Raw genomic sequence first — 26,818 nt, forward strand, 5'->3', positions numbered from 1 at the left:
CTTCCTTCCTTCCTTCCTTCCTTCCTTCCTTCCTTCCTTCCTTCCTTCCTTCCTTCCTTCCTTCCTTCCTTCCTTCCTTCCTTCCTTCCTTCTCTCCCTCCCTCCCTCCCTCCCTCCCTCTCTCCCTCCCTCCCTCCCTCCCTCCCTCTCTCCCTCCCTTCATTAAGGGAGGAACGGTGGCTCAGTGGTAGAGCATCTGCTTGGTAAGCAGGTTCAACCCCCGGCATCTCCAACTAAAAAAGGTCCATGCAAGTAGGAGTGAAAAACCTCAGCTGGAGACCCTGGAGAGCCGCTGCCAGTCTGAGTAGACAATACTGACTTTGATCTACTGAGTAGACAATACTGACTGAATCAGGGTCTGATTCAGTAGAAGGCAGCTTCCGATGTTCATATGTTCATATATGTGACTCACTGCTGGGGTCTTAAAGAAGCCTACTGTCGAAGTCACTCCAGGGCACTGGAGGGCCCCTGTCATTAACGCAGCACCCTTTTGACGCTAATTGATGGGCATGGCCAAGTTGGGTCAAAACCCTGTCATAGAGATAACAGCCAGGGCACCGCTCAAACAGTTACCACGTTGTCGATTTTGAAATGAGAGCGAAAGAGACTTTTATAAACGCAGTGGATCTACCACAAGCTGATGAAGTTGTTTGTGTAGGATGGTGCTTGAGTAAAGATCTAGGGAACGGTGGTTTTCTTGGTCAGAATGAAGAGTCACTATATGGAGGTCATTTTTCCCCTGCTCCTCACTTAGGGTTGCCAAGTCCAATTCAAAAAATATCTGGGGACTTTGGGGGTGGAGCCAGGAGACATTGGGGTGGAGCCAGGAGCAAGGCTGAGACAAGCATGATTGAACTCCAAAGGGAGTTCTGGCCATCACATTTCAAGGCACCGCACACGTTTTAAATGCCTTCCCTCCACTTGAAATAATGAAGGATAAGGCACCTTCTTTTGGGGCTCAGAGAATTGGACCCCCGTGGTCCAATCTTTTTGATACTTGAAAGGTATTCTGAGGACAGGCACTGGATGCTATGCTGAAAATTTGGTGCCTCTACCTCAAAAAACAGCTCCCCCAGAGAGCCCCAGATACCCTCAAATCAATTCTCCATTGTACCCTATGGAAATCGGTCTCCACAGGGAATAATGGAGTGCCCTGCAGACATTTTCCTCCCCACCCCTGCTTTCTGATGACCCTGAAGCAGGGGGAGAACCTTTAAGCCAGGGGATCCCCTGCCCCCCACCTGGGGATTGACAACCCTCTCCTCACTTTCTCATAGGTAGGGAAGTGGTAGGGGAGGGATGGTGGCTCAGTGGTAGCAGAAGGTCCCAGGTTCAATCCCTGGCATCTCCAACTAAAAGGGTCCAGGCAAATAGGTGTGGAAAACCTCAGCTTGAGACCCTGGAGAGCCGCTGCCAGTCTGAGTAGACAATACTGACTTTGATGGACCAAGGGTCTGATTCAGTAGAAGGCAACTTCATATGTTCATAGGTAGGAAACTGGGGCAAGGAGGATTAGAGGTGGCATGTTTGAGCGTTCTGGTGGGCTCAGCAAATGCTCCACATCGCAGTCGGCACATGCAGCTCAAATCAATCAAGGCGGAAGGTGATCAATCACGGGTGGAAGACAAAAACAGCAAACCCAAGCAGAACTCAGAACTAACGGGATTTAGGATTGCCCCTTTCTTATTCAGGGGGGCTTACTTTTGAGGAAGTGTGCTTAGAATAGCAGCTGGATGCAGACGGACAAAGTGGGAGTCAAGTGTCACCTTTAAGACCAACAAAGTCTTAAAGATACACCTTGACTCCTACTTTGTTCTACTGCTTCAGACCAACATGACTGCCCACTTGAATCTATCTCGCTGGATGCAGAGACAGTCCTGGTGGGTCATGTTCAGGAAGTCTGCTGCCACCCAGTCAGGAGTATGAGGACAGAAAAAGGAAAGGGCAAAGCTCTTCTGCACTGCTACCTCTCTGCACAAAGATGAGCCCTGTGAGAAGGTGCCCTGCTCAGCTGTCGAGTACGTTTTGCATACGGAAGGTCCCCTATTTGGCCCTTGGCATCTCCAGTTAGAAAAAAAGACTTTAAGCATCAGGTTTGGGGAAAGGTCTTTCTCAGCCTGAGACCCTGGAGAGCTGCTGGTTGGGGGAGACTACGGCTGTGATCATGCACCCTAAATAATGCCCTTTCAGTCCACTTGCAATGGACTTTGCAGCTGGATTTCACTGTGTGAACTGGCAAAATCCAGTTGGAAAAGTGCATTGAGCGTGGGCTGAAAGTGCATGATTTAGGGCGTGTGATCGCAACCTGTAAGTGTTTTCGCAAGGCGACCGTTTGCGAGCGGATTTTGATATTCTCACACAGTAAAAATCCAGCTGCAAAGTGCGTTATTTAGCGTGTGCGAACGCCCCCAATGTTCAGCCATAAGCGCAGAGAGATGGTTCAGTGGAAGAAGATATTGGATTTATATCCCGCCCTCCACTCCGAAGAGTCTCAGAGCGGCTCACAATCTCCTTTCCCTTCCTCCCCCACAACAGATACCCTGTGAGGTGGGTGGGGCTGGAGAGGGCTCTCACAGCAGCTGCCCTTTCAAGGACAACCTCTGCCAGAGCTGTGGCTGACCCAAGGCCATGCCAGCAGCTGCAAGTGGAAGAGTTGGGAATCAAACCCGGTTCTCCCAGATAAGAGTCCGCACATTTAACCACTACACCAAACTGGCCTCCAAAGAGTATCTGCTTTGGAAAGACTATCTGCTTTGAAGGTCTTTGGTATCTTAGGTGGCATTGTATTAAAACCCAGAAGTAACATCACTGCATTGTGTGGGAAAGCTGCACAAATCCCATAAATCTCTTACGGTTGAGCTGCAGAGATGTAGGGTTTTTTTTAACAGTGTCACCTGCTGCAATGATGTTGACATGTTTGGTGATGTCTTCCCCTCCCCTCCAGTTTTTCCCGCACCACTCCATTGAGCACCAGGGGAGGGCAGAAGATTCCCTGAGGGCAGCAGGTAAGTGGTAACCCCCCAGGCTTTTTCTGCGGAAAAAGCCCAGCAGGAACTCATTTGTATATTAGGCCAGACACCCCTCATGTCACCATTGTTGCACACAGGGCTTTTGTGTAGAAAAAGCCCATCAGGGATCATTTACATATTAGGCCATGCCCTCTGACACCATGACAGCCAGAATGGCGTTCCTGCTCAAAAAAAGCCCTGTGTAATCCTAGTCATAGAGAGCCCCGTGGCGCAGAGTGCTAAAGCTGCAGTACTGCAGTCCTAAGCTCTGCTCACGTCACGACCTGAGTTCGATCCCGGCGTAAGCTGGGTTCAGGTAGCCGGCTCGAGGTTGACTCAGCCTTCCATCCTTCCGAGGTCGGTAAAATGAGTCCCCAGCTTGCTGGGGGGAAAGTATAGAGGACTGGGGAAGGCAATGGCAAACCACCCCGTAAAAAGTCTGCCGTGAAAAGGTTGTGAAAGCAACGTCACCCCACAGTCGGAAACGACTGGTGCTTGCACAGGGGACTACCTTTACCTTTAACCCTAGTCAGGGTGTATGCTTACAACTTGTTGGTCTTCAGGCATTAATAATTGACCGAGACAGCGATCTAGTCAGTGTAGGCCATGCAATGCTATGGTCCGTCTTGATATAGGGTAGCTTGTATGTTCTTATACCCTCACCTGGCTGGCCCAGGCTAATCCGATCTTATCGAATCTCAGAAGGTAAGCTCTGTTCAGCTCTGGTAACTATTTGGACAAGAGACGACCAAGGAAATCCAGGGTCATGATGTAGAGGCAGGCAAATGGCAACCACTTTGAAACGTCTGTAGACTTGAAAACCCTTTGGGGTGGCCATATGTCAGCTGTAACTTGACATATGAACATATGAAGCTGCCTTATACTGAATCAGACCTTTGGTCCATCAAAGTCAGTATTGTCTACTCAGACTGGCAGCGGCTCTCCAGGGTCTCAAGCTGAGGTTTTTCACACCTATTTGCCTGGACCCTTTTTTGGAGATGCCAGGGATTGAACCTGGGACCCTCTGCTTCCCAAGCAGATGCTCTACCACTGAGCCACCGTCCCTCCCCTGACAGCACCATATGTTTATCTAAAATCTCCATTATTCACTTCCCCACCCCCTGCCTGCATTGCAGGTGCTAATGGCCGTTTTCCACGTCAAATTTCCCACGCAAACAAAACGCTTTCCATCCATCTGTTGGAAGTCTAAAAAATCCCAATGGAAAACTCCCATGGAAAGAAAGCAAGGGGTTCGCAGAGCCGGAACTTTCCTTTCCCTCTACATCCCTCTATTGGTGAAGCGGTGTCACTGCACCCTGAGAAGCCACCGCCGCTGTGGTTTTGAGATTCTCCCAGGGAGTTCAGTCTGATGGTTCGTGGCCTCGCCAAAGGCCACTGGCTCCTCTGTTTGATCTGTGTGGCTTAGAGTTGCCAACCTCCAGGTGGGCCCTGGAGATCTCCCGGGATTGAAACTGATCTCCAAGCTTCAGAGATCAGATCCCCTGGAGAAAATGGCTGCTTTGGAGGTTAGACTCTATGGCATTTGTACCCCATTGAGGTCTCACCCTTTCCCAAGCCCTGCTCTTTACTGGAGCCATCCCCAGATCTCCAGCAATTTCATGGCCCAGAGCTGGCAGACTAGTGTGTCTTTACTTTGTATCACAAGTATAGCTTAAAAAGTTTATGCTCTATACAGCTAGGGTTGCCAGGTCCGACTCGGAAAATATCTGGGGACTTTAAGGTTGGAGCCAGGAGACTTTGAGGGTGGAGCCAGGAGCAAGGGTGTGACAAGCATGATTGAATTCCAATGGGAGTTCTGGCCGTCACATTGAAATGACTGGTACTTGCACAGGGGACTACCTTTACTTGTTTTTAGTCCCCTGTGCAAGTACTAGTCGTTCCCAACTCTGGGGTGATGTCGCATCATGACATTTTCACGGCAGTCTTTTTACAGGGTGGTTTGCCGTTGCCTTCCCCAGTCATCTACACTTTCCTCCCCAGCAAGCTGGATGCTCATTTGACTGACCTCGGAAGGATGGAAGGCTACGTCAACCTTGAGCCGGCTACCTGAACCCATCTTTTGCGAGGATCGAACTCAAGTCGTGAGCAGAGCTTGGACTGCAGTACTGCCAACCAACTCTGTTTCTCGCTTGCCTTGAAAGTCCCTTGCTGGGGATGCCATAAATTGGTTGTGATTCAGAGGCAGATAGGTACAAACTCTGATTCCCCCAAGATATATACACAGAAGTCAGCTTCCACGTACCCTTTTGATGCATAGACAGGTGTACTTCTCCATGCACATACCTGTCAAAGCCTTGATGAAAATCTTTGTCCCATTGACTGGCTGGATGTGGGAGTTACTTCCTTCTGAATTCCTCCCCACTTGCTTACATGAAATTAGTTGCCTTGATAGGTATCAGGATTTTGGGTTTTCTGATCTCTTTGGAAGACCAGCGTTTCCTTTCAACACTTTACTTGCAACGTCTTCTTTTTTGGGTGGCTTATTTCCCCCACTGAGGCCCCGTGGTGCAGAGTGTTAAAGCAACAGTACTGCAGTACTGTGGTCTGAAGTCTCTGCTCACAACCTGAATTCGATTCTGGTGGAAGCTGGATTCAGGTAGAAGAAGAAGAAGAAGAAGAAGAAGAAGAAGAAGAAGAAGAAGAAGAAGAAGAAGAAGAAGAAGAAGAAGAAGAAGAAGAAGAAGAAGAAGAAGAAGAAGAAGAAGATGATGATATTGGATTTATATCCCGCCCTCCACTCCGAAGAGTCTCAGACCGGCTCACAATCTCCTTTACCTTCCTCCCCCACAACAGACACCCTGTGAGGTGGGTGGGGATGGAGAGGGCTCTCACAGCAGCTGCCCTTTCAAGGACAACCTCTGCCAGAGCTATGGCTGACCCAAGGCCATTCCAGCAGCTGCAAGTGGAGGAGTGGGGAATCAAACCCGGTTCTCCCAGATAAGAGTCCACACACTTAACCACTACACCAAACTGGCTCTCCTTGCCGGCCCAAGGTTGACTCAGCCTTCCATCCTTCTGAGGTTGGCAAAATGAGTCCCCGGCTTGCTGGGGGGAAAGTGTAGCTGACTGGGGAAGGCAATGGCAAACCACCCCGTAAAAAGTCTGCCGTGAAAACGTTGCGAACGTCACCCCAGAGTCGGAAACGACTGGTGCTCGCACAGGGGACCTTTCCTTTCCTATTTCCCCCAGCAAGCTGTCCTCCCATAAAATCTGCAATGTTGAAGGATGGTGGATGATCCGTCTCCTTCATTCTCCGGGAATATTTATTCCGAGTCCCTCTCTTGACAAGTTTGATAATGTGATTAATGAAAATATAAGGATTGCAAAGGCATGGCTGGGACATATTTGTGAGACCGCGGGAAGGATATTGGGTCTGAATGGTTTTGATGAATGGCTCTTTTTTAAAAAGGGAGGCTCCATCGTGTAATGAATTGAACTTCACAGTCGCTATGATTACAAAGGATTTGCATTTGCATGCTGAGCTTCGGTTCTCTTCAGGGAACGTTCTGTGGCATAAATTTGATTAAACTTTTTTCTTTCCTTTTTTTTTTTGCTGAGTGATGCAAAGTGTTTGTCTGCGTGAGCGGAGCATATTGTTTCAAGTTCAGATTTTTATTTTATTTTTTTAATTTTCGTAACCAATGTAATATGCATTTACGTAGCACTTTAATACAGTCAAAATTAGGGTTGTCAAACCCCAGTTGGGGACAGGGGATCTCCCAGTTTAGAGACCCTTTCCCCGCTTCAGCGGGGTGGGCAGAGGGAAGAAGAAGAAGAAGAAGAAGAAGAAGAAGAAGAAGAAGAAGAAGAAGAAGAAGAAGAAGAAGAAGAAGAAGAAGAAGAAGAAGAAGAAGAAGAAGATATTGGATTTCTATCCCGCCCTCCACTCCGAAGAGTCTCAGAGCGGCTCACAATCTCCTTTACCTTCCTCCCCCACAACAGACACCCTGTGAGGTAGATGAAGATATTAGATTTATATCCCCCCCTCCACTCCGAAGAGTCTCAGAGCGGCTCACAATCTCCTTTACCTTCCTCCCCCCACAACAGACACCCTGTGAGGTAGATGAAGATATTGGATTTCTATCCCGCCCTCCACTCCGAAGAGTCTCAGAGCGGCTCACAATCTCCTTTACCTTCCTCCCCCACAACAGACACCCTGTGAGGTAGATGAAGATATTGGATTTATATCCCCCCCTCCACTCCGAAGAGTCTCAGAGCGGCTCACAATCTCCTTTACCTTCCTCCCCCACAACAGACACCCTGTGAGGTAGATGAAGATATTGGATTTATATCCCCCCCTCCACTCCGAAGAGTCTCAGAGCGGCTCACAATCTCCTTTACCTTCCTCCCCCACAACAGACACCCTGTGAGGTGGGTGGAGCTGGAGAGGGCTCTCACAGCAGCTGCCCTTTCAAGGACAACCTCTGCCAGAGCTATGGTTGACCCAAGGCCATCTCAGCAGGTGCAAGTGGAGGAGTGGGGAATCAAACCCGGTTCTCCCAGATAAGAGTCCGCACACTTAACCACTACACCAAACTGGGAAACGTCTGCTGGGCACTCTATGGAGACCGATTCCCTTAAAGTATAATGGAGAATAGATCTGTGGATATCTGGGGCTCTGAGGAGACTGTGTTCTGAGGTAGAGGTGCCAAATTTTCATCATAGCATCTGGTGCCTCTCCTCAAAACACCCTCTAAATTCTAAAAGGGTTGGACCAAGGGGTCCAATTCTATGAGCCCCCAAAGGAGGTGCCCCTATCCTTCATTATTTCCAAATGGAGGGGAAGGCATTTTAAAGGCGTGTGGTCCCTTTAAATGTGATGGCCAGAGCTCCCTTTGGAGTTCAATCATGCTTGTGGCAACTTTGCTCCTGGCTCCACCCTCAAAGTCCCCAGCTATTTCTTGAGTCTGACCTAGTCAAAAATGCTCCTTATTTACGGTCTGGTGTGATCTTTGTAATGGGCTATGCAGGCTCCACCCCCAAATCTCCAGGAGTTTCCCAACATGAGTTGAAAACACTGCCTGTTCGGCACCATAACGCTGAATTCTGGTGAACCTGGGGTTGGAGCTCGAGGGAAAGCTGGCCCTCCCAGGGCTGTTCTGAGGATAAAAATGGAGGAGAGCAGAAGGATGTGATCTGCTTTGGGTCCCCATGGGAGAAAAATGCAGAATATGATGTTTGTGATAAACCTGATGATGGCTAAAAGGACCATCGGCCTTGCTGTCGTTTCAACCGGTATGGCTGCACTTCTTCAAGAAGCAGAACTGCTTATTCAGTGTTCAAACCACCGTTAAATCTCACGAGTGCAGAAAGCGATGGGGTTGGTGAGCGGAATGAGCTGGGGCTGGGAGCCTGGTTTGCAGAAAGGGAAAAATGAAAAGTTAACGATGGATCATTTCGAAGAATAATATTGCACGCCTAAGAAGAATGAAACGCTTGGAATAAAGAAGGTTTTTGTAAGCGCACAAAAAATCAGATCAATCGATGGATCAGCAGGTTACAGAATTAAGAAGGCTTAGTCAAAATGGTGACTTTGATGACTTGAAAGTTTCTCTGATAAGGGGTAGAATCGTCTGTGGTATTAGAGATAATGTCCTCAGAGAACGGATGCCGCATGCGAGAGATTTATCCTTAGACAACACTCTTCTAATTCACAGAGCCTCAGAGACTGTGAAGGCACTAGAAATACTGTACCAGTTTACATTTTTGAAACGAACAGACAACAGCTTTTCCCACAAACAGGGGTGCATCTTTACGCACAGAATGGATCCATCTTTATTGCAACGAGCGAACAGGGTCATTTGTATGGGAGGACTCGCTCCAGATAATCCTTGTGCCTGTATTGAGAACATCACCAGATAACTGGTGTTACTGCCCAACTGAGACAATCCATGGAAGAAAAGAGAGAGGAAGGAGAAATATTCTTCTAAGCCCAGCAACTTTTTATTATGTGCATCTCCTCCAGGAAGGGGAAGGCCAAACGGTATAGCCCAGGGTTGGCCAAACTTGCATATTGTTAGAGCCACATAGAATAAATGTCAGATGTTTGAGACCCAGAAGGAAGGGAAATAGATGGTGGAAGGAGGGAGAAGTGGAAGGAAAGCAACTTTAAATGCATTCTCTAAGCCGCCGGCTGGCTGGCTTGGCTTTGGGAAGTGATTTAAAGAGAGAAATGCCTTCTTCAAGCCAGCCGATGGGGCAGTGGGGGCTTCAAGAGCCCCACAATATGCGAGAAAGAACCACATGTTGCTCTCAAGCCTCAGTTTGGCCACCCCTGGTGTCGCCAGATCTCACCAGATCTCAGAAGCTAAGCATTTGGAAGGGAGATCACCAAGGAAAACTCAGCTTCTCCACCTCTCACTTGCCTGCCTGGGGTCACTGCAAGTCAGTCGATACTTGACAGCACAGACAGATATACAGATATAGATAGATCCAGGGCTTTTTTTGTAGCAGAACTCCTTTGCATATTAGGCCACACCCATTTTATGTCGCCAATCCTCCAAGAGTTTACAGGGCTCTTAGTACAGGGTGTAAGCTCCAGGAGGATTGGCTACCTCAGGGGTGTGTGACCTAATATGCAAAGGAGTTCTGCTACAAAAAAAAAAAAGCCCTGGCATGGATATATACATATAAATATATAGAGAGATCTCCCATCAGTTAAAGTGATGCCTGAATGCACCCTTGAGTCCTTTTAGTTGATAAGGTTGCCTTCGTAACTCTAATTTTTTTTTTCTGAGTAACCACGAGTGCACTGGGCTCGCACAGAGCCTGTTTGGACCTGTCTCCACAGTGGCTGGTCGCTCCACACGCATCGATAAAAGACTCCTTTCCGGGCCACCCACGGAAATCTGCCAATTTTTCATTCCCACCGCCACAGTTTTTCAAGGCAGTTATTTCTCATTAGGCCGACTCATCTTTGTGATCAAGGACCCGTTCCCTCGTTGGAGCTCAACCAGGGACGAAGGCGACGCCAGCGCTCAATCAATAAACATAATGAAATCCTTCTACCGAAGCCACGTCAGCTGTAAATCTGTATCTCCCTGTTTAATCCTGCCCTTTCTCCAAGGAGCCTCAGAGCAGCCCGCGATGGTTTCTCTTCCCTCATTTTCTCCTTACAAAAACCCTACAAGGTAGGTTTGGCTGAGAAGGACCAACCCAAGTGGAGATTTGAATCAGGCACCCATTTCCCACTAAACTTACGCCATTCTCACTCTCCTCATCTCCGCGGGGCTGCTGCTGGATTGGGCTATCATGGTAAGAGAAGAAGAAGACTGCAGATTTATACCTCACCCTTCTCTCTGAATCAGACTTAGAGTGGCTTACAATCTCCCATATCTTCTCCCCCCACAACAGACACCCTGTGAGGTAGGTGGGGCTGAGAGGGGTCTCACAGCAGCTGCCCTTTCAGGGACAACTCCTGCAAGAGCTATGGCTGACCCAAGGCCATTCCAGCAGCTGCAAGTGGAGGAGTGGGGAAACAAACCCGGTTCTCCCAGATATGAGTCCGCACACGCAACCATGACACCAAACTGGCTCTCGGTGTTGGACTACAATGGGTTGGTTCAGAAAAATAAGGCAAATTGCAGGTTACCTAACCTATCACCAAGGTAAAACATTGAAGTTCCCAGTGAGAGGATCTTGTTCAGGCTGGGAGATAGATCAAGACTTAAAATGGGTGGCCAAACTGAGGCTCAAGAGCCACATGTGGCTCTTTCACACAGACAGTGTGGCTCTTGAAGCCCCCACCCCATAGGCTGGCTTGGAGAAGACATTGCTCTCTTAAAATAACTTCTCCAAGCTAAGGCAGCCAGTGGCTTGGAGAATGCATTTAAAGTTAAAGTTGCTTCCTTTCTGCCTCTCCTTCCCTCCTCCCTCTTCCATCTATTTCCCTTCCTTCCTTCCTTCCTTCCTTCCTTCCTTCCTTCCTTCCTTCCTTCCTTCCTTCCTTCCTTCCTCTTCCTTCCTTCCTTCCTTCCTTCCTTCCTTCCTTCCTTCCTCCCTCCCTCCCTCCCTCCCTCCCTCCCTTCCTTCCTTCCTTCCTTCCTTCCTTCCTTCCTTCCTTCCTTCCTTCCTTCCTTCCTTCCTTCCTTCCTTCCTTCCTTCGCTCAAACATCTGACATTCATGTCTTGCGGCTCTCAAACATCTGACATTTATTCTGTGTGGTTCTTACATTAAGCAAGCTTAGCCATCCCTGACTTAGAATATTACAGAACAAACATAAATGATAATTTAAGCGCCCTACCAGTTAAGGTTGGCTTGAGTGAATATATTCACAGGTGTTCTCATGGGGCATCTCTGAACCATCATCAGGTTGGTTGATGTTGTCTTAAATGGCACCAGAGGTTCTTGGGACATTGTCTTAAATGACATCAGGGATTCTCAGGCTTAGGGGAACAAGTCCGTAGTGCCCCAAAATGTTCTACTGTATCACGCTTCAAAAAGAGCAGCCCACCAGCCCTGTTCACAAATGCCAGTGAAAACAAGCACAATCTGTTTGCAGTGTACACTTGATTTTTCTTTCTTTTAATACATACATTGAGTAATTATCATGTTACGTTCAACACACCAGTGTGGTGATCGATCCAGGTGGGCAGCCGCGTTGGTCTGAAGCAGTAGAACACAAATTTGAGTCCAGTGGCACCTTTAAGACCATCAAAAGCTCCTTCAAGGTACAAGCTCTCATGCGCAGGCCCGCTTCCTCAGATACATGCAAACGTCCATTTTTATGTTTTGTTGGTCTTAAAGGTGCCGCTGGAGTAAAAATTAATTACACCAGCATGGCATTAGTGATTAAGAGCGGCAGACTCTAATCCAGAGAACCGGGTTTGATTCCCCACTTCAATTCCCCATGAAGCCAGCTGGGTGACCTTGGGCCTATTACAGTTTCTCTCAAAACTCTCTCAGCCCCATCTCCCTCACAGGGTGTCTGTTGTGGGGAGAGGAGGGGAAGACAATTAGTAAACTGCTTTGAGACTCTTTGAGGTACAGAGAAGTGTATAAAACCCCAACTCTTCCTCCTCCAGTTTGATGTAGTGGTTAAGTGCATGGACTCTTATCTGGGAGAACCGGGTTTGATTCCCCACTCCTCCACTTGCACCTGCTGGAATGGCCTTGGGTCAGCCATAGCTCTGGCAGAGGTTGTCCTTGAAAGGGCAGCTGCTGTGAGAGCCCTCTCCAGCCCCACCCACCTCACAGGGTGTCTGTTGTGGGGGGAGAAGATATGGGAGATTGTAAGAAGATGAAGAAGAAGATATTGGATTTATATCCTGCCCTCCACTCCAAAGAGTCTCAGAGCGGCTCACAATCTCCTTTACCTTCCTCCCCCACAACAGACACCCTGTGAGGTGGGTGGGGCTGGAGAGGGCTCTCACAGCAGCTGCCCTTTCAAGGACAACCTCTGCCAGAGCTATGGCTGACCCAAGGCCATTCCAGCAGGTGCAAGTGGAGGAGTGGGGAATCAAACCCGGTTCTCCCAGATAAGAGTCCGCACACTTAACCACTACACCAAGCCGCTCTGAGTCTCTGATTCAGAGAGAAGGGCGGGGTATATATCTGCAGTCTGCTCTTCTTTTCCTCCTCCTCCTCCTCCTCCTTTTTTTCCTTTTTCCTATGAAATACCAACCCCACAGTTATGCAATATGCAGTTTCTGGTCCCTGTTTTCAACCGCCAAGTGAATGCACGGTGGCTCTTCCTTACAAACAGAAATGCGCGCAGCCTAAATGTGCATTCACTGTAACATGCGGAGAGGGCTATTGAGATGTTGAAAATGGAAATGCATCCATTTCATAGGATCTGCCCACTGAGGACAGCCCATCACTTAAAAGAAAAAGTGGTGAGTGGTGGGGCTTGATAACCATGAGTGGTGGGGCTGGTTGTGATCGGTAGCACCAGGGCTGACCCCGCCACTAGGCAAATTAGGCAATCGCCTAGGGCGCCAGCCTTCTGGGGATGCCAAATTGGGCACCCCCATGTGACTCGGAGATGTGATTAGTGCAGCTGGAGGCGCCAGAAGTTATCCTTGCCTAGGGTGTCAGGTGGTCTAAGGCCAGCCCTGGGTAGAGCACAGGGCTTTTTTGCTGTTTTCTTTTAGCTAGAATGTACAGGAATGCAGTTCCGTCTGGCTTGGTGTCAGGGGGTGTGGCCTAGTATGGAAATGAGTTCTTCCAGGGCTTTTTCTACAAAAAAAAGCCTTGTGCAAAACAATGGTGATGTCAGGAGGTGTGGCCTAATATGCAAATAGGTCCCCACTGGGCTTTTTCTACAAAGCTTGTGCGCACTGTGGACATGCAAGGTCGAATGCGTCGCCCAGAATTACATAACGCTGTCTGAGCCTAAAGCCAAGCATTCTCAAAAGCAGTCAGTCCTTGTCACCAGAGGTATGCTTTCTTACAAGTAGAGAGCAGGGCGCTTTTTTTGTAGCAGGAACTCCTTTGCATAGTAAGCAGGGAGGGACGGTGGCTCAGTGGTAGAGCATCTCCTTGGGAAGCAGAAGGTCCCAGGTTCAATCCCTGGCATCTCCAAAAAAGGGTCCAGGCAAATGGGTGTGAAAAACCTCAGCTTGAGACCCTGGAGAGCCGCTGCCAGTCTGAGAAGACAATACTGACCAAAGGTCTGATTCAGTATAAGGCAGCTTCATATGTTCATAAGCTACACACACCCCTGTCAAGCATGCGGTTTCAATGACGAGTCGCGTTTGATACAAAACTACGTTTATTGATAGACCGATACTTTCAGTGTAACAGATTCTTGAGAGTGATGCTAAGGATACATTGATACAATATTTTAAGGCTTACTTCAAAAGGATTCCAAAAGGTGGGGGTGAGGGGTACGCTCTCACACATAAACTATCATAAATGTCTACATTCTCATGGCGTTATCAGGACTCCGTCCTTGCTTTCCCCAGATGTGTCACACTCCCTAACAGGAATGTATGGGAAGGTACTGATTACTCTTTCTCAAGTTAGTTTCGTTTCTCTCTACTTCTGCTTTGCAAGCAATAAAGTTAAAAGAAGGAGGGGGAAAGAATAACAGAGCTAACAGACCTTGGTCCTCCATGATATTTCACAGAGCAGCTTTATGGAGGACCCTACAACAATCAATTACCAATGGAATGTTACCATGCTTGACACCCCCATGTAGCCAGTCCTCCAAGAGCTCCCAGGGCTCTTCTTACCAGGCCTACTGTAAGCTCTTGGAGGATTGGCTACATCAAGGGGTGTGGCCTAATATGTAAAGGAGTTCATGCTGCCAAAAAAAAAAATGCCCTGGTAGAGAGGCAGTCCCAGGTAGAACAACTCACCTGTTTAGGTTTACTGAGCAGAGAAGCCCCAGTAGGCATTACTCTGGGGTTTTGGTTGCTTGGCGTGGGAGTCCGCAAGCAATATTTCCTCTAAGCTTGTGAGCAAAAATTCTACTTTGTGAGCGACTGGCATTAAAGTGGGGAGCTCTTGCACGCATCGGTTTGCTCTGGGGCTGTTTGTCCGGAGCGAAGACAAAAATGCGTGAGGCTAGAAAACTGTGAGCTAGCTCACACTGACTCAGCTTAGAGGGAACACTGCCCACAAGCCATGTTACCAGGAGTGCACAGGTTCCCCACAACCCCCCCCCCCCCAATAATCATGTTGTGTGAATTGGGATTTTCTGTATGGGGGCAGCTTCCCTTCATGGACTCCAGCATCCTAGGTTGCGTGACTCATGCGAATGAAAGCTCGCCCACATGGAAAATCCACGCCTTACCCAATTCAGACATTATGTGACTGTGCGATCGCACTCCCCAAATGCAAGGTCGGCGGACTTCCCTATCTGCGTGCACAGAATTCAGGCATAGCTGTCTGCAGAGGGCTTGCATCAGATAGGAAACATGATGTGAATTCTTAAGTAGAGTCTGATTTCCAGGAACCGTACATCGGGCTCTTGCTTCCAGCTGTTCGCACCACTTCGGGTTTCAAAGGGCCCCAGGAACGTTTGTGTTCTTTGCTGCAAAGACATGGCCGATTAACGTCCCTTTCTTCTTTCATCTTTTGCCCCCTTCCCCCCTCCTCTTCTGAGCAAAGAACTTGTTCCCTCCGATTTGACTTCCTTTGTATCTTTCCAGCGGTTTCAGCTACAGCTCAGGCGGCGTCTGCTTTTTCGTTCATTGTAGGAATCAACTTGCGTTAGCAGGTATATAGATCTCTCTGTCTCTCCTGCATGGTTCTCCTTTCGGAACGACGATCCCGGCACAACCTCGCACGGAGCACTGCTTCCTCGAAAGGGCAACTGGCTCGACATACTAATCGAGGTTGCGGCAGCTCCTTCACAAACAACCGCTCAGCCGGTTTCTTGCTCCTATTCCTGCGTATTGGCTGCTCTGGATGTACTTATTGGCTAAAGGGGTCTTTGGGACAATCGGTTGCTTCCTCTCCACTGACTGAATTGTAATTGCCCTGCTCGGTACTCACAATATGGCACTCCAAAGCATGACACGTGCACGCACTCACGCCACAGTTGCTCTCTTGCTATAGTGCTAGTTTCGTTCTCGGCTATGGATTCTCCCTTCTGACAGGGCTGGTCCTGCCACTTGACAAACTAGGCAGTTACCTAGGGCGCCAGCCTTCTGGGGGTGACAAATTTGGCACCCCCATGTGACTCAGTGAATTATCAGTGTAAGGAGGAGGGACGTGCCAGAAGCTAGCCTTGCCTATGGTGCCAGACAGTCTAGGGCTGACCCTGCCTTCTGATCAAGCTTTGCTTCCTTCACCGGTGGGCAAAGCATAGTCTCCCTGGACGTGATGTTATTTAACTGCCACTAATGCAAACAGGTGTGCTGTGTGCTTCTTTTTGTTTTCAGTGGGAGCGATGGAGGGAGCAATGCCCGCAAACGACTTACCCCAAGCAGCCATTAAATTTGGGTTCCACTTTCAGGGTGAAGGACTTGGCATGCGTCAGAAAACCCCTGATAGCTGCATCTAAAAGGCAGATGAGCTACGAGAGGAGGTCCTTTTTGCACAGGGCAAATGGCGCATGAGGGAGTGGGGCTTCATCCTCCCCCCCACCTCCCCCTCCCCATCACCCTGCACAACCCCTACGGAAGCTGGTTTCACTTTACGGGCTCCCAGATCGTTACGCTTGCAGTTCCACCTGCATCCACTTTCGGGTCCTGTTCACAGAAGACTGATTGGACATGCAGGCCTGTTGGTTACAAAATGGGTGCCCACCCTCTGCGCATGATCCTTTCTGCCCTGCCCCCTCCCCTTCCACACAGCTGATGCACGAGAGGGTCCCACACCCGAGCCCGCAATCACTTCTCTCTGTTTTTGTCGCTCCTGTCGTTGTCATGATTTGTTAGGTACAAAAGCAGAAAGCTGGCCCAGCACAAGTCGGAAATAGAGTGTTTCACTCCAAAAGGGAGTATGGGCAATGGTGGGCGAGCGACCATGAGCAGGTAAGCAAAAGCATGAGTGACCCCCCACCCACCCATCCCTTCCCAGACCACGTGAGATGTCTGTCCGCCAGAGGAGCATCCCTCGGCCACCGCACCTGTTCCCCCGTGTGTGATCACTGTTCGTCCCTTACAATGTGTCTGTCAGAGCTCGGATAACTCTGGTTTTCTCTATTCTGTCTGACCTGCCCGTAAAGATGCTAACGGACAAGAGCGGAAGTCAAAAGCCAGGCTTCCTCGGGTGTCTAAGGCCAGCTCGATCTGGTACCGGTGATGAATATGGAAGATGGGAATGTCACTTGTGAATGTTCCAGGTGCAGGAGCAGAGGCCCGTCAAAAAAGTTATTGTCCATATCTTGAGAGCCAATTTGGTGTAGTGGCTAAGTGCGCGGACTCTTATCTGGGAGAACCGGGTTTGATTCCCCACTCCTCCACTTGCACCTGCTGGAATGGCCTTGGGTCAGCCATAGCTCTCGCAGAGCTGTCTTTGAAAGGACAACTTCTAGGAGAGCTCTCTCAGCCCCACCTACCTCACAGGGTGTCTGTTGTGGGAGACAAAGGTAAAGGAGATTGTGAGCTGCTCTGAGACTCTGAGATTCAGAGTGAAGGGTGGAATATAAATCCAATATCATCTTCTTCTTGTGTCTGCTTAAGTGGTGGGAATCACTCATCCCATGATCTATGTTCCTCCCAGAAGGAGGGACTTCTGGTGATAGAAGGTTGCTCCGGTTGGGAAGACATCTGGCCTAGTCCCGTATTTCCCTCGAGCATGCATAGCGGTCAGCACTGCAGAATGAGGATGGGTCCCGAGTATGCCACTGGCTTTCTTCTTTTTTAATACCAGGAGATGATTGGAGAAGGGCTTCCTGGGGGAGTCTTGGTATTATTGAACAATGCACGGGCATGTAATGTCTGCAACACTTGCGCTACCCAAATGCATGCCGCGAGAGTCTGACCAATGCCTGAACCAGCACTGAAGAAAAATCCTGATTATAAGCATACAAGTGGGGGGAACGGCAAGGGACTCATAGTAGGGGGGGATCTCATTTCCCTGTTCCTTCACTGCCGCTTGCTTTTCCTCAGGGCTATTTTTGTAGCAGGAGCTCCTTTGCCTATTAGGCCACACACCCCTGATGTAGCCAATCCTCCAAGAGCTTACAGGGCTCTTAGTACAGGGCTCTTAGTACAGGGCCTACTGTAAGCTCCAGGAGGATTGGCTACCTGAGGGGTGTGTGGCCTAATATGCAAAGGAGCTTCTGCTAGAATTCCACCCCTGGGCCCCACCCCCCTGATGTAGCCAATCCTCCAAGAGCTTACAGGGCTCTTGGTACAGGGCCTACTGTAAGCTCCAGGAGAATTGGCTACCTAATTGGCCCAATATGCAAAGGAGCTCCTGCTACAAAAAAAAAAAAGCCCTGAGAGGATCCCTTTGCAGCATGCTCTCAGACACGCACTCTTTCCATGCATTTGTCATGCACACCTGTGTTGTCTGAATATGGTTCGGTGTGTCCAGGTTAATGGCTTGATGCCTGTTCATCTGCCTTTTTTTTTTCTTGTGGGGCTTAATCAGTGTTATCGAGGGCCGACCTTGTTCACACATCTGCTCCGGATTCACTGGGGTATCCAAAAACAACTGTGCCGAAAATATCAAACACTTCATGCAAAATTAGAAAATTACAGTATGGTATGAAAGTGCGCAAGCATCCGAAATCCATACACGAATAAAAATGAACCGTCCTATACACAGAGTCCCATACAGAATGTTGATTTCGCTGGATGACGCCAAAGGAATTCAGAAAATCTTCATCGGGTAATTTTCTCCATAGTAATACGCAGAACCATGACGTAGCAAACTCTGTGAAAAACGGGACAAAAGGAGGTTGAGGAAGAATCGCACTGCTACAGCACCAACCCCAAATCAGACTTTTCCCTGCAGCCGCTGTGGCCAGATCTGCCTGTCCCGCATTGGTCTTGTCAGCCACCAGTGAGCCTGCAGCAGACGTGGACTATTGCACCCTTCTTAAATCTTCGTTCGCGAAGCCAAGCCGAGATCAGAGAGAGAACATAAGAACATAAGAGAAGCCATGTTAGATCAGGCCAATGGCCCATCCAGTCCAACATTCTGTGTCACACAGCGGCCAAATATATATATATATATATATATATATATATATATATATATATATATATATATATATATATATATATATATATATATATATATATATATATATATACACACACACACACACACTGTGGCTAATAGCCACTGATGGACCTCTGCTCCATATTTTTATCTAACCCCTTCTTGAAGGTGGCTATGCTTGTGGACGCCACCACCTCCTGTGGCAGTGAATTCCACATGTTAATCACCCTTTGGGTGAAGAAGTACTTCCTTTTATCCGTTTTAACCTGTCTGCTCAGCAATTTCATCGAATGCCCACGAGTTCTTGTATTGTGAGAAAGGGAGAAAAGTACTTCTTTCTCTACTTTCTCCATCCCATGCATTATCTTGTAAACTTCCATCATGTCACCCCTCAGTCGACGTTTCTCCAAGCTAAAGAGCCCTAAGCGTTTCAACCTTTCTTCATAGGGAAGGTGTTCCAGCCCTTTAATCATTTTAGTTGCCCTTTTCTGAACTTTCTCCAATGCTATAATATCCTTTTTGAGGTGCGGCGACCAGAACTGCACACAGTACTCCAAATGAGACCGCACCATCGATTTATACAGAGGCATTATGATACTGGCTGATTTGTTTTCAATTCCCTTCCTAATAATTCCCAGCATGGCGTTGGCCTTTTTTATTGCAAACGCACACTGTCTTGACATTTTCAGTGAATTATCTACCGTGACCCCAAGATCTCTCTCTTGGTCTGTCTCTGCCAGTTCACACCCCATCAACTTGTATTTGTAGCTGGGATTCTTGGCCCCAATGTGCATTACTTTGCACTTGGCCACATTGAACCGCATCTGCCACGTTGACGCCCACTCACCCAGCCTCAACAGATCCCTTTGGAGTTCCTCACAATCCTCTCTGGTTCTCACCACCCTGAACAATTTAGTGTCATCCGCAAATTTGGCCACTTCACTGCTCACTCCCAACTCTAAATCATTTATGAACAAGTTAAAGAGGATGGGACCCAGTACCGAGCCCTGCGGCACCCCACTGCTTACCGTCCTCCACTGCGAAGACTGCCCATTTATACTCACTCTCTGCTTCCTATTACTCAGCCAGTTTTTGATCCACAAGAGGACCTGTCCTTTTACTCCATGACTCTCAAGCTTTCTAAGAAGCCTTTGATGAGGAACTTTATCAAAAGCTTTCTGGAAGTCAAGGTAAACAACATCTATCGGGTCTCCTTTGTCCACATGTTTGTTCACCCCCTCAAAGAAATGCAACAGGTTAGTGAGGCAAGATCTTCCCTTGCAGAACCCATGCTGAGTCTTCCTCAATAACCCGTGTTCATCAATGTGCCTACTCATTCTGTCCTTGATAATGGTTTCTACCAACTTTCCCGGTATTGAAGTCAGACTGACTGGCCTGTAATTTCCCGGATCTCCTCTGGAACCCTTTTTAAAGATGGGGGTGACATTTGCTACCTTCCAGTCCTCAGGAACAGAGGCAGATTTCAATGAAAGATTACAGATTTTTGTTAGAAGATCCACAAGTTCAACTTTGAGTTCTTTCAGAACTCTCGGATGTATGCCATCCGGACCCGGTGACTTATTAGTTTTTAATTTGTCTATTAGTTGTAGGACCTCCTCTTTTGTCACCTCAATCTGACTCAGGTCTTTCAACACCCCTTCCAATATTAGTGGTTCTGGGGCGGGCAAACACTTCTCATCTTCCACGGTGAAGACGGAGGCAAAAAATGCATTCAGCTTCTCAGCCATTTCCCCATCCTCCTTCAGTAATCCTTTTACCCATGGTCATCCAAGGGCCCCACTGCTTCCCTGGCTGGTTTCCTACTTCTAATATATTTGAAGAAATTTTTATTGTTGGTCTTTATGTTTTTTGCAATATGCTCCTCGTAGTCCCTTTTTGCCTGCCTGATCACAGTCTTGCATTTGATTTTCCACTGCCTGTGTTCCCTTTTATTAATCTCACTTGGACTGGTTTTCCACCGCTTAAAGGAGTCCTTCTTACCTTTTACAGCTTCCATTACTTTGTTCGTTAACCATGCTGGCCTCTTCTTATACCTGTTTGTGCCTTTCCTAACTTGTGGTATGTATTTTATCTGAGCTTCTAGGATTATAGTTTTAAATAGTCTCCAAGCTTCCCCAAGGGTTTTGACCGTATTTACCTTTCCTTTCAGTTTCCTCCTCACATGCCTCCTCATCTCAGAGAATTTACCCCTTTTAAAGTTAAATGTGGTTGTGGCGGTCTTTTTGGGCAACTCCCTATTTATACAAATGGTGAAATCAATAACATTATGGTCACTGTTCCCAAGCGGCGCAATCACTTTTACGTCTCTCACCAAGTCTTGGGCATTACTTAGGACCAGATCCAGGATCGCCCCACCCCTGGTAGGTTCTGAGACCATCTGCTCCATAGCACAGTCATTGAGAGCATCAAGAAACTCAATCTCTTTCTCTCGACCAGAACACATATTGACCCAATCAATCTGCGGGTAGTTAAAATCACCTATTACGACACAGTTTTTACGTTTAGCCGCTATCTTTAATCCCTCCATCATATTATAATCGTCCTCTCTCTTTTGATTTGGTGGGCGATAACAAACTCCCATAGTTAAATTTCCTTTTGGGCCCTCTATTTCGACCCAAAGCATTTCTAAAAGGGAATCTAATTCTCTGACCTCAGTCTTACTGGACCGTATATCCTCTCTGACATACAGAGCCACCCCACCTCCAACCCTTCCCTCCCTATCCTTCCGATATAACTTATATCCAGGAATCACCGTGTCCCACTGATTCTCCTCATTCCACCAAGTTTCTGAAATTCCCACAATGTCTATGTTTTCTCCCAACACTAAACATTCCAATTCACCAATTTTACTTCGGACACTTCTAGCATTTGCATACAAACATTTATAATTTCCCAAGCAAGCTAGGCCCGCCACCTCTCTCCTGCCGCCTCGAGACTCTAGCAGACAGTCCATACTGTTTGTCACCATCACAGTGGACAACTCTGATCCGTTACTCGGTAGAAAAATAGAAGCCAACCCTTCATCTCTTTGAGACGAGTCCTCCCGAACCAGAGACATTCCATCTCCTGTCGGCTTTCCCCCAAGATTTAGTTTAAAAACTGCTCTGCCACCTTTTTGATTTTAAGCGCCAGCAGCCTGGTTCCATCCGGAGACAAGTGGAGACCGTCTCTTTTGTACAGCTCCGGCTTGTTCCAGAAAGCATCCCAGTGCCTAACAAACTTAAACCCTTACTCCTTACACCATTGTCTCATCCACACATTGAGACTTCTAATTTGCACCTGTCTCTCCTGCCCTGCACGTGGAACAGGTAGCACTTCCGAGAAGGCCACCTTGGAGGTCCTGGCCTTAAGTCTCCCACCTAGCAGCCTAAATTTCTCCTCCAGGACCTCACGACTGCATTTCCCCACATCGTTGGTGCCAACATGCACCAGGACCACAGGCTCCTCACCAGCACTGTCTATCAGCCTATCTACTACACGCGTAATGTCCGCTACCTTCGCACCAGGCAGGAGAGAGAGAGTACGCAGAACAGAGTTCTTCCACAAATGTCGGCTTCAAAGGAAAATTCACCTTCACGTGATCACCGACTTGATACCACATTCCGCTGATTATAGCTTCTTCATAAGCCTGAACTAAACTTGTAAAGTCATCCTATTTCTCATACATGCCCATTTTCAGTTTCTCAAGTGACGGCCGTCACATTTGTGGATGGACTCCGTTCTGTGCATTACTTTGGAGCATATTACCCAATGAAGATTTTCTGAATTTCTTCGGAGACCTCCAGCGGAATCAACATTCTGTATGGGACTTTGTGTATAGGACTGTTCATTTTTATTCCCGTATGGATTTTGGATGCTTATGCACTTTCATAATATACTGTAATTTTCTAATTTTGTATTATGTGTTTGGTATTTTTGGCACAGTTGTTTTTGGACACCTAGTTGATACTGTGCCGCCACTGATTTCTACCTGCTGGGTTCATCAGGAGCATTTATATGTTTAGTGTTCTTGGCGTTCTGTGCAGCACTCTCTCCGTCTTGCCAATGCTAACTTCAACTAGATGGATCTGTTCTCAAAAAAAAAGAAAAGAAGAAAAAGCAATTTTTGGAGAGGAAGCAAATTTTGTGGGAGAAGAGAAGCGCTTGCAAATATCGATGAATCATGTTTTGTTTTATATGCTGTTGACAATTGGGTTCTTCCCCCCCCCACACCAACACAGAGAGAGAGACACTCCAGTATATACAGTCCTCATCTTGACTCTTTCTTTGCTAGTGACAAGCCAGATCCATAACATAATAAATATCTTTCCAGTAGAAAGGAAAAACAGTGTACTATTAAGGAAGATATCCTCAGCTTGCTGGCCAGAACCTTTATTTTTTTTATATAAAACAGGGTTAGAATTGACGGCAACTCTGTTGAAATCAATAGGACCGACTCCCTAGCGAACCTATTAAGGGTTTGGATGCAAGAGTTTCAAAGTGGAATGGTTTTTAATTCAAAGCCTATTGACAAATCCTTGAGAGAGAATTTTAGACGCCTAATCCTGGAAATGAGGGCTGAGGGAAGGTTATTGAAGGCTATTGAAGTAAGTGGGATTTACGTACAACAGAGGTGATTAGAAAAAGGACGCCAGTTGCCTGAACTGGGAGAGGGGGTGGATTTGCAGGGTGGAGACCTACCAATTCTGACATCCGCAGAGTCACACTGTCCCTTCTGGCAGAAACTGAAAGTGATATCAACAGGGGGGGGGGGTGTTGTAGCAGGAACTCCTTTACATATTAGGCCACACACCCCTGATCTAGCCAATCCTCCAAGAGCTTGCAGGGCTCTTAGTACAGGGCCTACTGTAAACTCCAGAAGGATTGGCTACATCACGTGGGTGGGCCTAATATGAAAAGGTCTTCCTGCTACAAAAACAGCCCTGGATATCAACATGTTGGATATTTGGGATTCTCGCATTTGGCCAAAACTCTGTGTATCTTCATGGACACATGAAGCTGCCTTATACAGAGTCAAACCTTTGGTCCTTCAAAGTCAGTATTTTCTACACAGCTTGGCTGTCCAGTTTCTCAGTTGGAGGTATTTCACATCTCCTACCACTTGCAGCTGCTGGAATGGCGTTGGGTCAGTCATTGCTCTCTTAGCAATTGTCCTTGAAAGGGCAGCAGCTGTAAGAGCTCTCTCACCCCCACCCACCTCACAAGGTGTCTGTTGTGGGGGAAGAAGATAAAGGAGATCGTGAGCTGCTCTGAGACGCTGAAATTCAGAGTGGAGGGTGGGATATCAATCCAATATCTTCTTCTTCTTTTCCCCACTCCTTCACACGCAGCCAGCTGGGTGACCTCCTTCTCCTTCTCCTTTGCCTTCTCTTTCTCCTTCTCCTTCCTCTTGATGGGTACCAGAAAAGATGCTGGTGGGCACCCTGGCACCCACAGGCACCACGATGGGGACCCTGGTATCAAGCATCGTCATATAATTTCATCACAGAGAGTGAACGATCTGCCCCGGTCAGCATAGACTTGCAGTTGAATGGACAGATGGATGGTATGACAGTGAGAGGGATTCCCATATGTGTATGGGCAAAAACAATACCTTGCATGGGGACCAGGGCTTTTTTTTTTTTGAGCAGGAATGCACAGGAACACAGTTCTGGCTGGCTTGGTGTCAAGGGTTTGGCCTAATATGCAAATGAGTTCCTGGTTTTTTTCCTACAAAGAGCCCTGTGTGCAACAATGGTGATGCCGGGGTGTGTTGCCTAATATTCAAATGAGTTCTTGCTGGGTTTTTCCTACAACCAAAAAAGCTATGGGGAATCTCACAACCAAGAGGAGGTAGGTTGTTCCTAATGATATCCTGGAGAAGAATCACTGAGCCTGCCCTTTGACAAGTTGGACCTGTAAGAACCAGCCTTCTTTGGTACAAGAAGCTGCCATTTTTTTCCCCCCCATGGGGACCATAACACCGAACCCGAAAGGCGTTCAGACTCAACCCATTTTCCTACAAGCATAAAGCAGGAGGCGTTGCGCAAACATACGACGTTCTTGTGCGTGACTCTGGCTATTTGCGAGCCGCTTGCCTACGTCTGAGCAATAATCAGTCATCAGCCGGGCGCTAATAGCTTTCCCTGCCATCGTATGAAATCAATTACGGGACGGGATATTTGATGAGGCTGTCAAAAAGGTAGGTGTCTTGGTCGAGCTGTTGTGATTTAGGCCCGAAATTACCGGCTTAATTAAATGCAACAAATAAGAAACTGATTAATAATACATGCGGGAGTGGGTTTTTCCACCGCCCCCATGCCAATAAGCCGGATCCCGAATGAGAGACCGCCTGTACGTGGAGACGTCAATCAAGCCGCTCACATTAAATTACCCCCAAGTTGTGGGTTTGGCTCAGATGGAAAATAATAAGTATCATGCAAATTAAATATTGCTGCCCGAGTGCAAAGAAGCAGCTGAGCAAAAAGGATTTTTCTCCTTTTTTCAGCCCCCCCCCGGTCCCTTGGTTACCATTTCCATTAGTGCATTAGATGATGAAAACAACATAAGTCTCACCAATGAGTCGTAGCACATGCAATGGTTTTAGTTGCCGTGACGCTTACCTCTTCTCCGTATCTCCTGTGCAAGGAATTAAAAAGAGGAGAGGGTTAGATGCAAGGGCTGGGTGAGATGAGTGACTTTCCACACACCGTTGGGAAACGCTGTCTTCTGGGGAGGCATCTGTGTGTGGGGTGGAAGTATGAGGGGACAGCGTCCACGTATGTTGTCCCCATGTTATTTGCTGGTGTCCCCCCCCCCCCTTCTGTGATGAGAAGAAGAAGAGATTGGATTTATACCCCGCCCTTCTAATGTGATTTTAATGCCTTATTATTGTATTGTTCACTTTTAAATGTTGTTAGCTGCCCTGAGCCTGCTTCGGCGGGGGAGGGCGGGATACAAATAAAATTTTACTTTACTTACTTACTTCACTACCCAAAGGAGTCTCAGAGCAGCTTACAATCTTCTTCCCCTTCCCCTCCCCACAACAGACACCCTGTGAGGTAGGTGGAGCTGAGAGAGCTCTGACAGAAACTGCTCTTGAGAGGAGCAGCTCTGTGAGAACTTATGACTGACTCACAGTCACGCCAGTAGGCGCAAGTGGAGGAGCGGGGAATCAAACTCAGTTCTCCCAGATAAGATTCCATGCACTTAACCACTACACCAAACTGACTCTCAATGTTCCAATGCATGTGTCAATGCAGAAACGTAGACATAAAGAGGCTCTCGCTAACCCTCTTTCAGCTGAACTTAAAAAAAAAAAATAGGCTACTAAACCGTATTAGGAGGGCAGTAGAAGCACTGGATGCAAGTCCAGAACTGTAGAGAAAATGAGAATTTTGGCATATAAGCTTTCCAGAGTCTAAGGTGCGACTGGACTCCAATCTGGCTGTGTGAAATATTTTATTTATTCCTTACATTATTTATAGTCCACCTTTCTCATTTGGACTCAAGGTAGATGATAACAGGGTGGGTCGATCCAATTGACAGGTTGGGACATTCTATGAACAATGCAATAGTTGATTCTACCACTCTAATTCCTATTGCCAGGGGTGGAATTCTAGCAGGAGCTCCTTTGCATATTAGGCCACACACCCCTGATGTAGCCAATCCTCCAAGAGCTTGCAAGGCTCTTTTTGGTAAGCTCTTGGAGAATTGGCTACATAATGGGGGTGTGGCCTAATATGCAAAGGAGCTCCTGCTAGAATTCCACCCCTGGCAATAGGAATTAGAGTGGTAGAATCAACTCAGAGTCTAAAAACAGAACTGAAGCAAAACTAAATAATGTGACACATAAAAGTTGCAAAAAAAAAAAAAAACATAGTAGGATCCTAGTTTCGGCAAGCTAAACACAATAGTGTGGACCGCAGTCCCCAATAATGTATCCAGGTAACTTTGTGAAACATTTATTTTATTTATTTATATACATTTATATCCCACTCATCCTGAAACAGCTCAGTGCTGTTAGTATATGTGACTCAATTGCCTTCATAGAAAAGCCCTCTTGAAAAATGTGGTTTGGCATCTTTCACGAAAAGTCAGAAGTGTGGGTCCATCCCAGAGTTTAGAATAACATTTAAGGGCATCCTGTACTCCATTTTGTCTTTGCGATAACTCAGTGAGCAAGCCAGTCATTGAAAGAGAAATTGGTGCCCCCTCACCC

General features: G+C 47.5%; 1 protein-coding gene across 2 annotated transcripts in view; it reads left to right on the top strand.

Annotated features, from left to right (window-relative positions):
• GRM5 (glutamate metabotropic receptor 5) overlaps positions 1 to 26,818 on the top strand; it is a 389,835-nt gene that overhangs the window by 351,140 nt on the left and 11,877 nt on the right. Inside the window, exon 8 of one of the 2 annotated variants that reach the window (XM_060234964.1) lies at positions 16,359 to 16,454. The exons of the other annotated variant lie outside the window; for it this stretch is intronic. Within the exon in view, the coding sequence (XP_060090947.1) occupies positions 16,359 to 16,454 (96 nt within the window). The remainder of the gene's footprint in view (positions 1 to 16,358; positions 16,455 to 26,818) is intronic. 2 annotated transcript variants of the gene reach the window in all.

This window comes from Heteronotia binoei, chromosome 3 (assembly GCF_032191835.1).
Source record: "Heteronotia binoei isolate CCM8104 ecotype False Entrance Well chromosome 3, APGP_CSIRO_Hbin_v1, whole genome shotgun sequence".
Taxonomy (NCBI): Eukaryota; Metazoa; Chordata; class Lepidosauria; order Squamata; family Gekkonidae; genus Heteronotia; species Heteronotia binoei.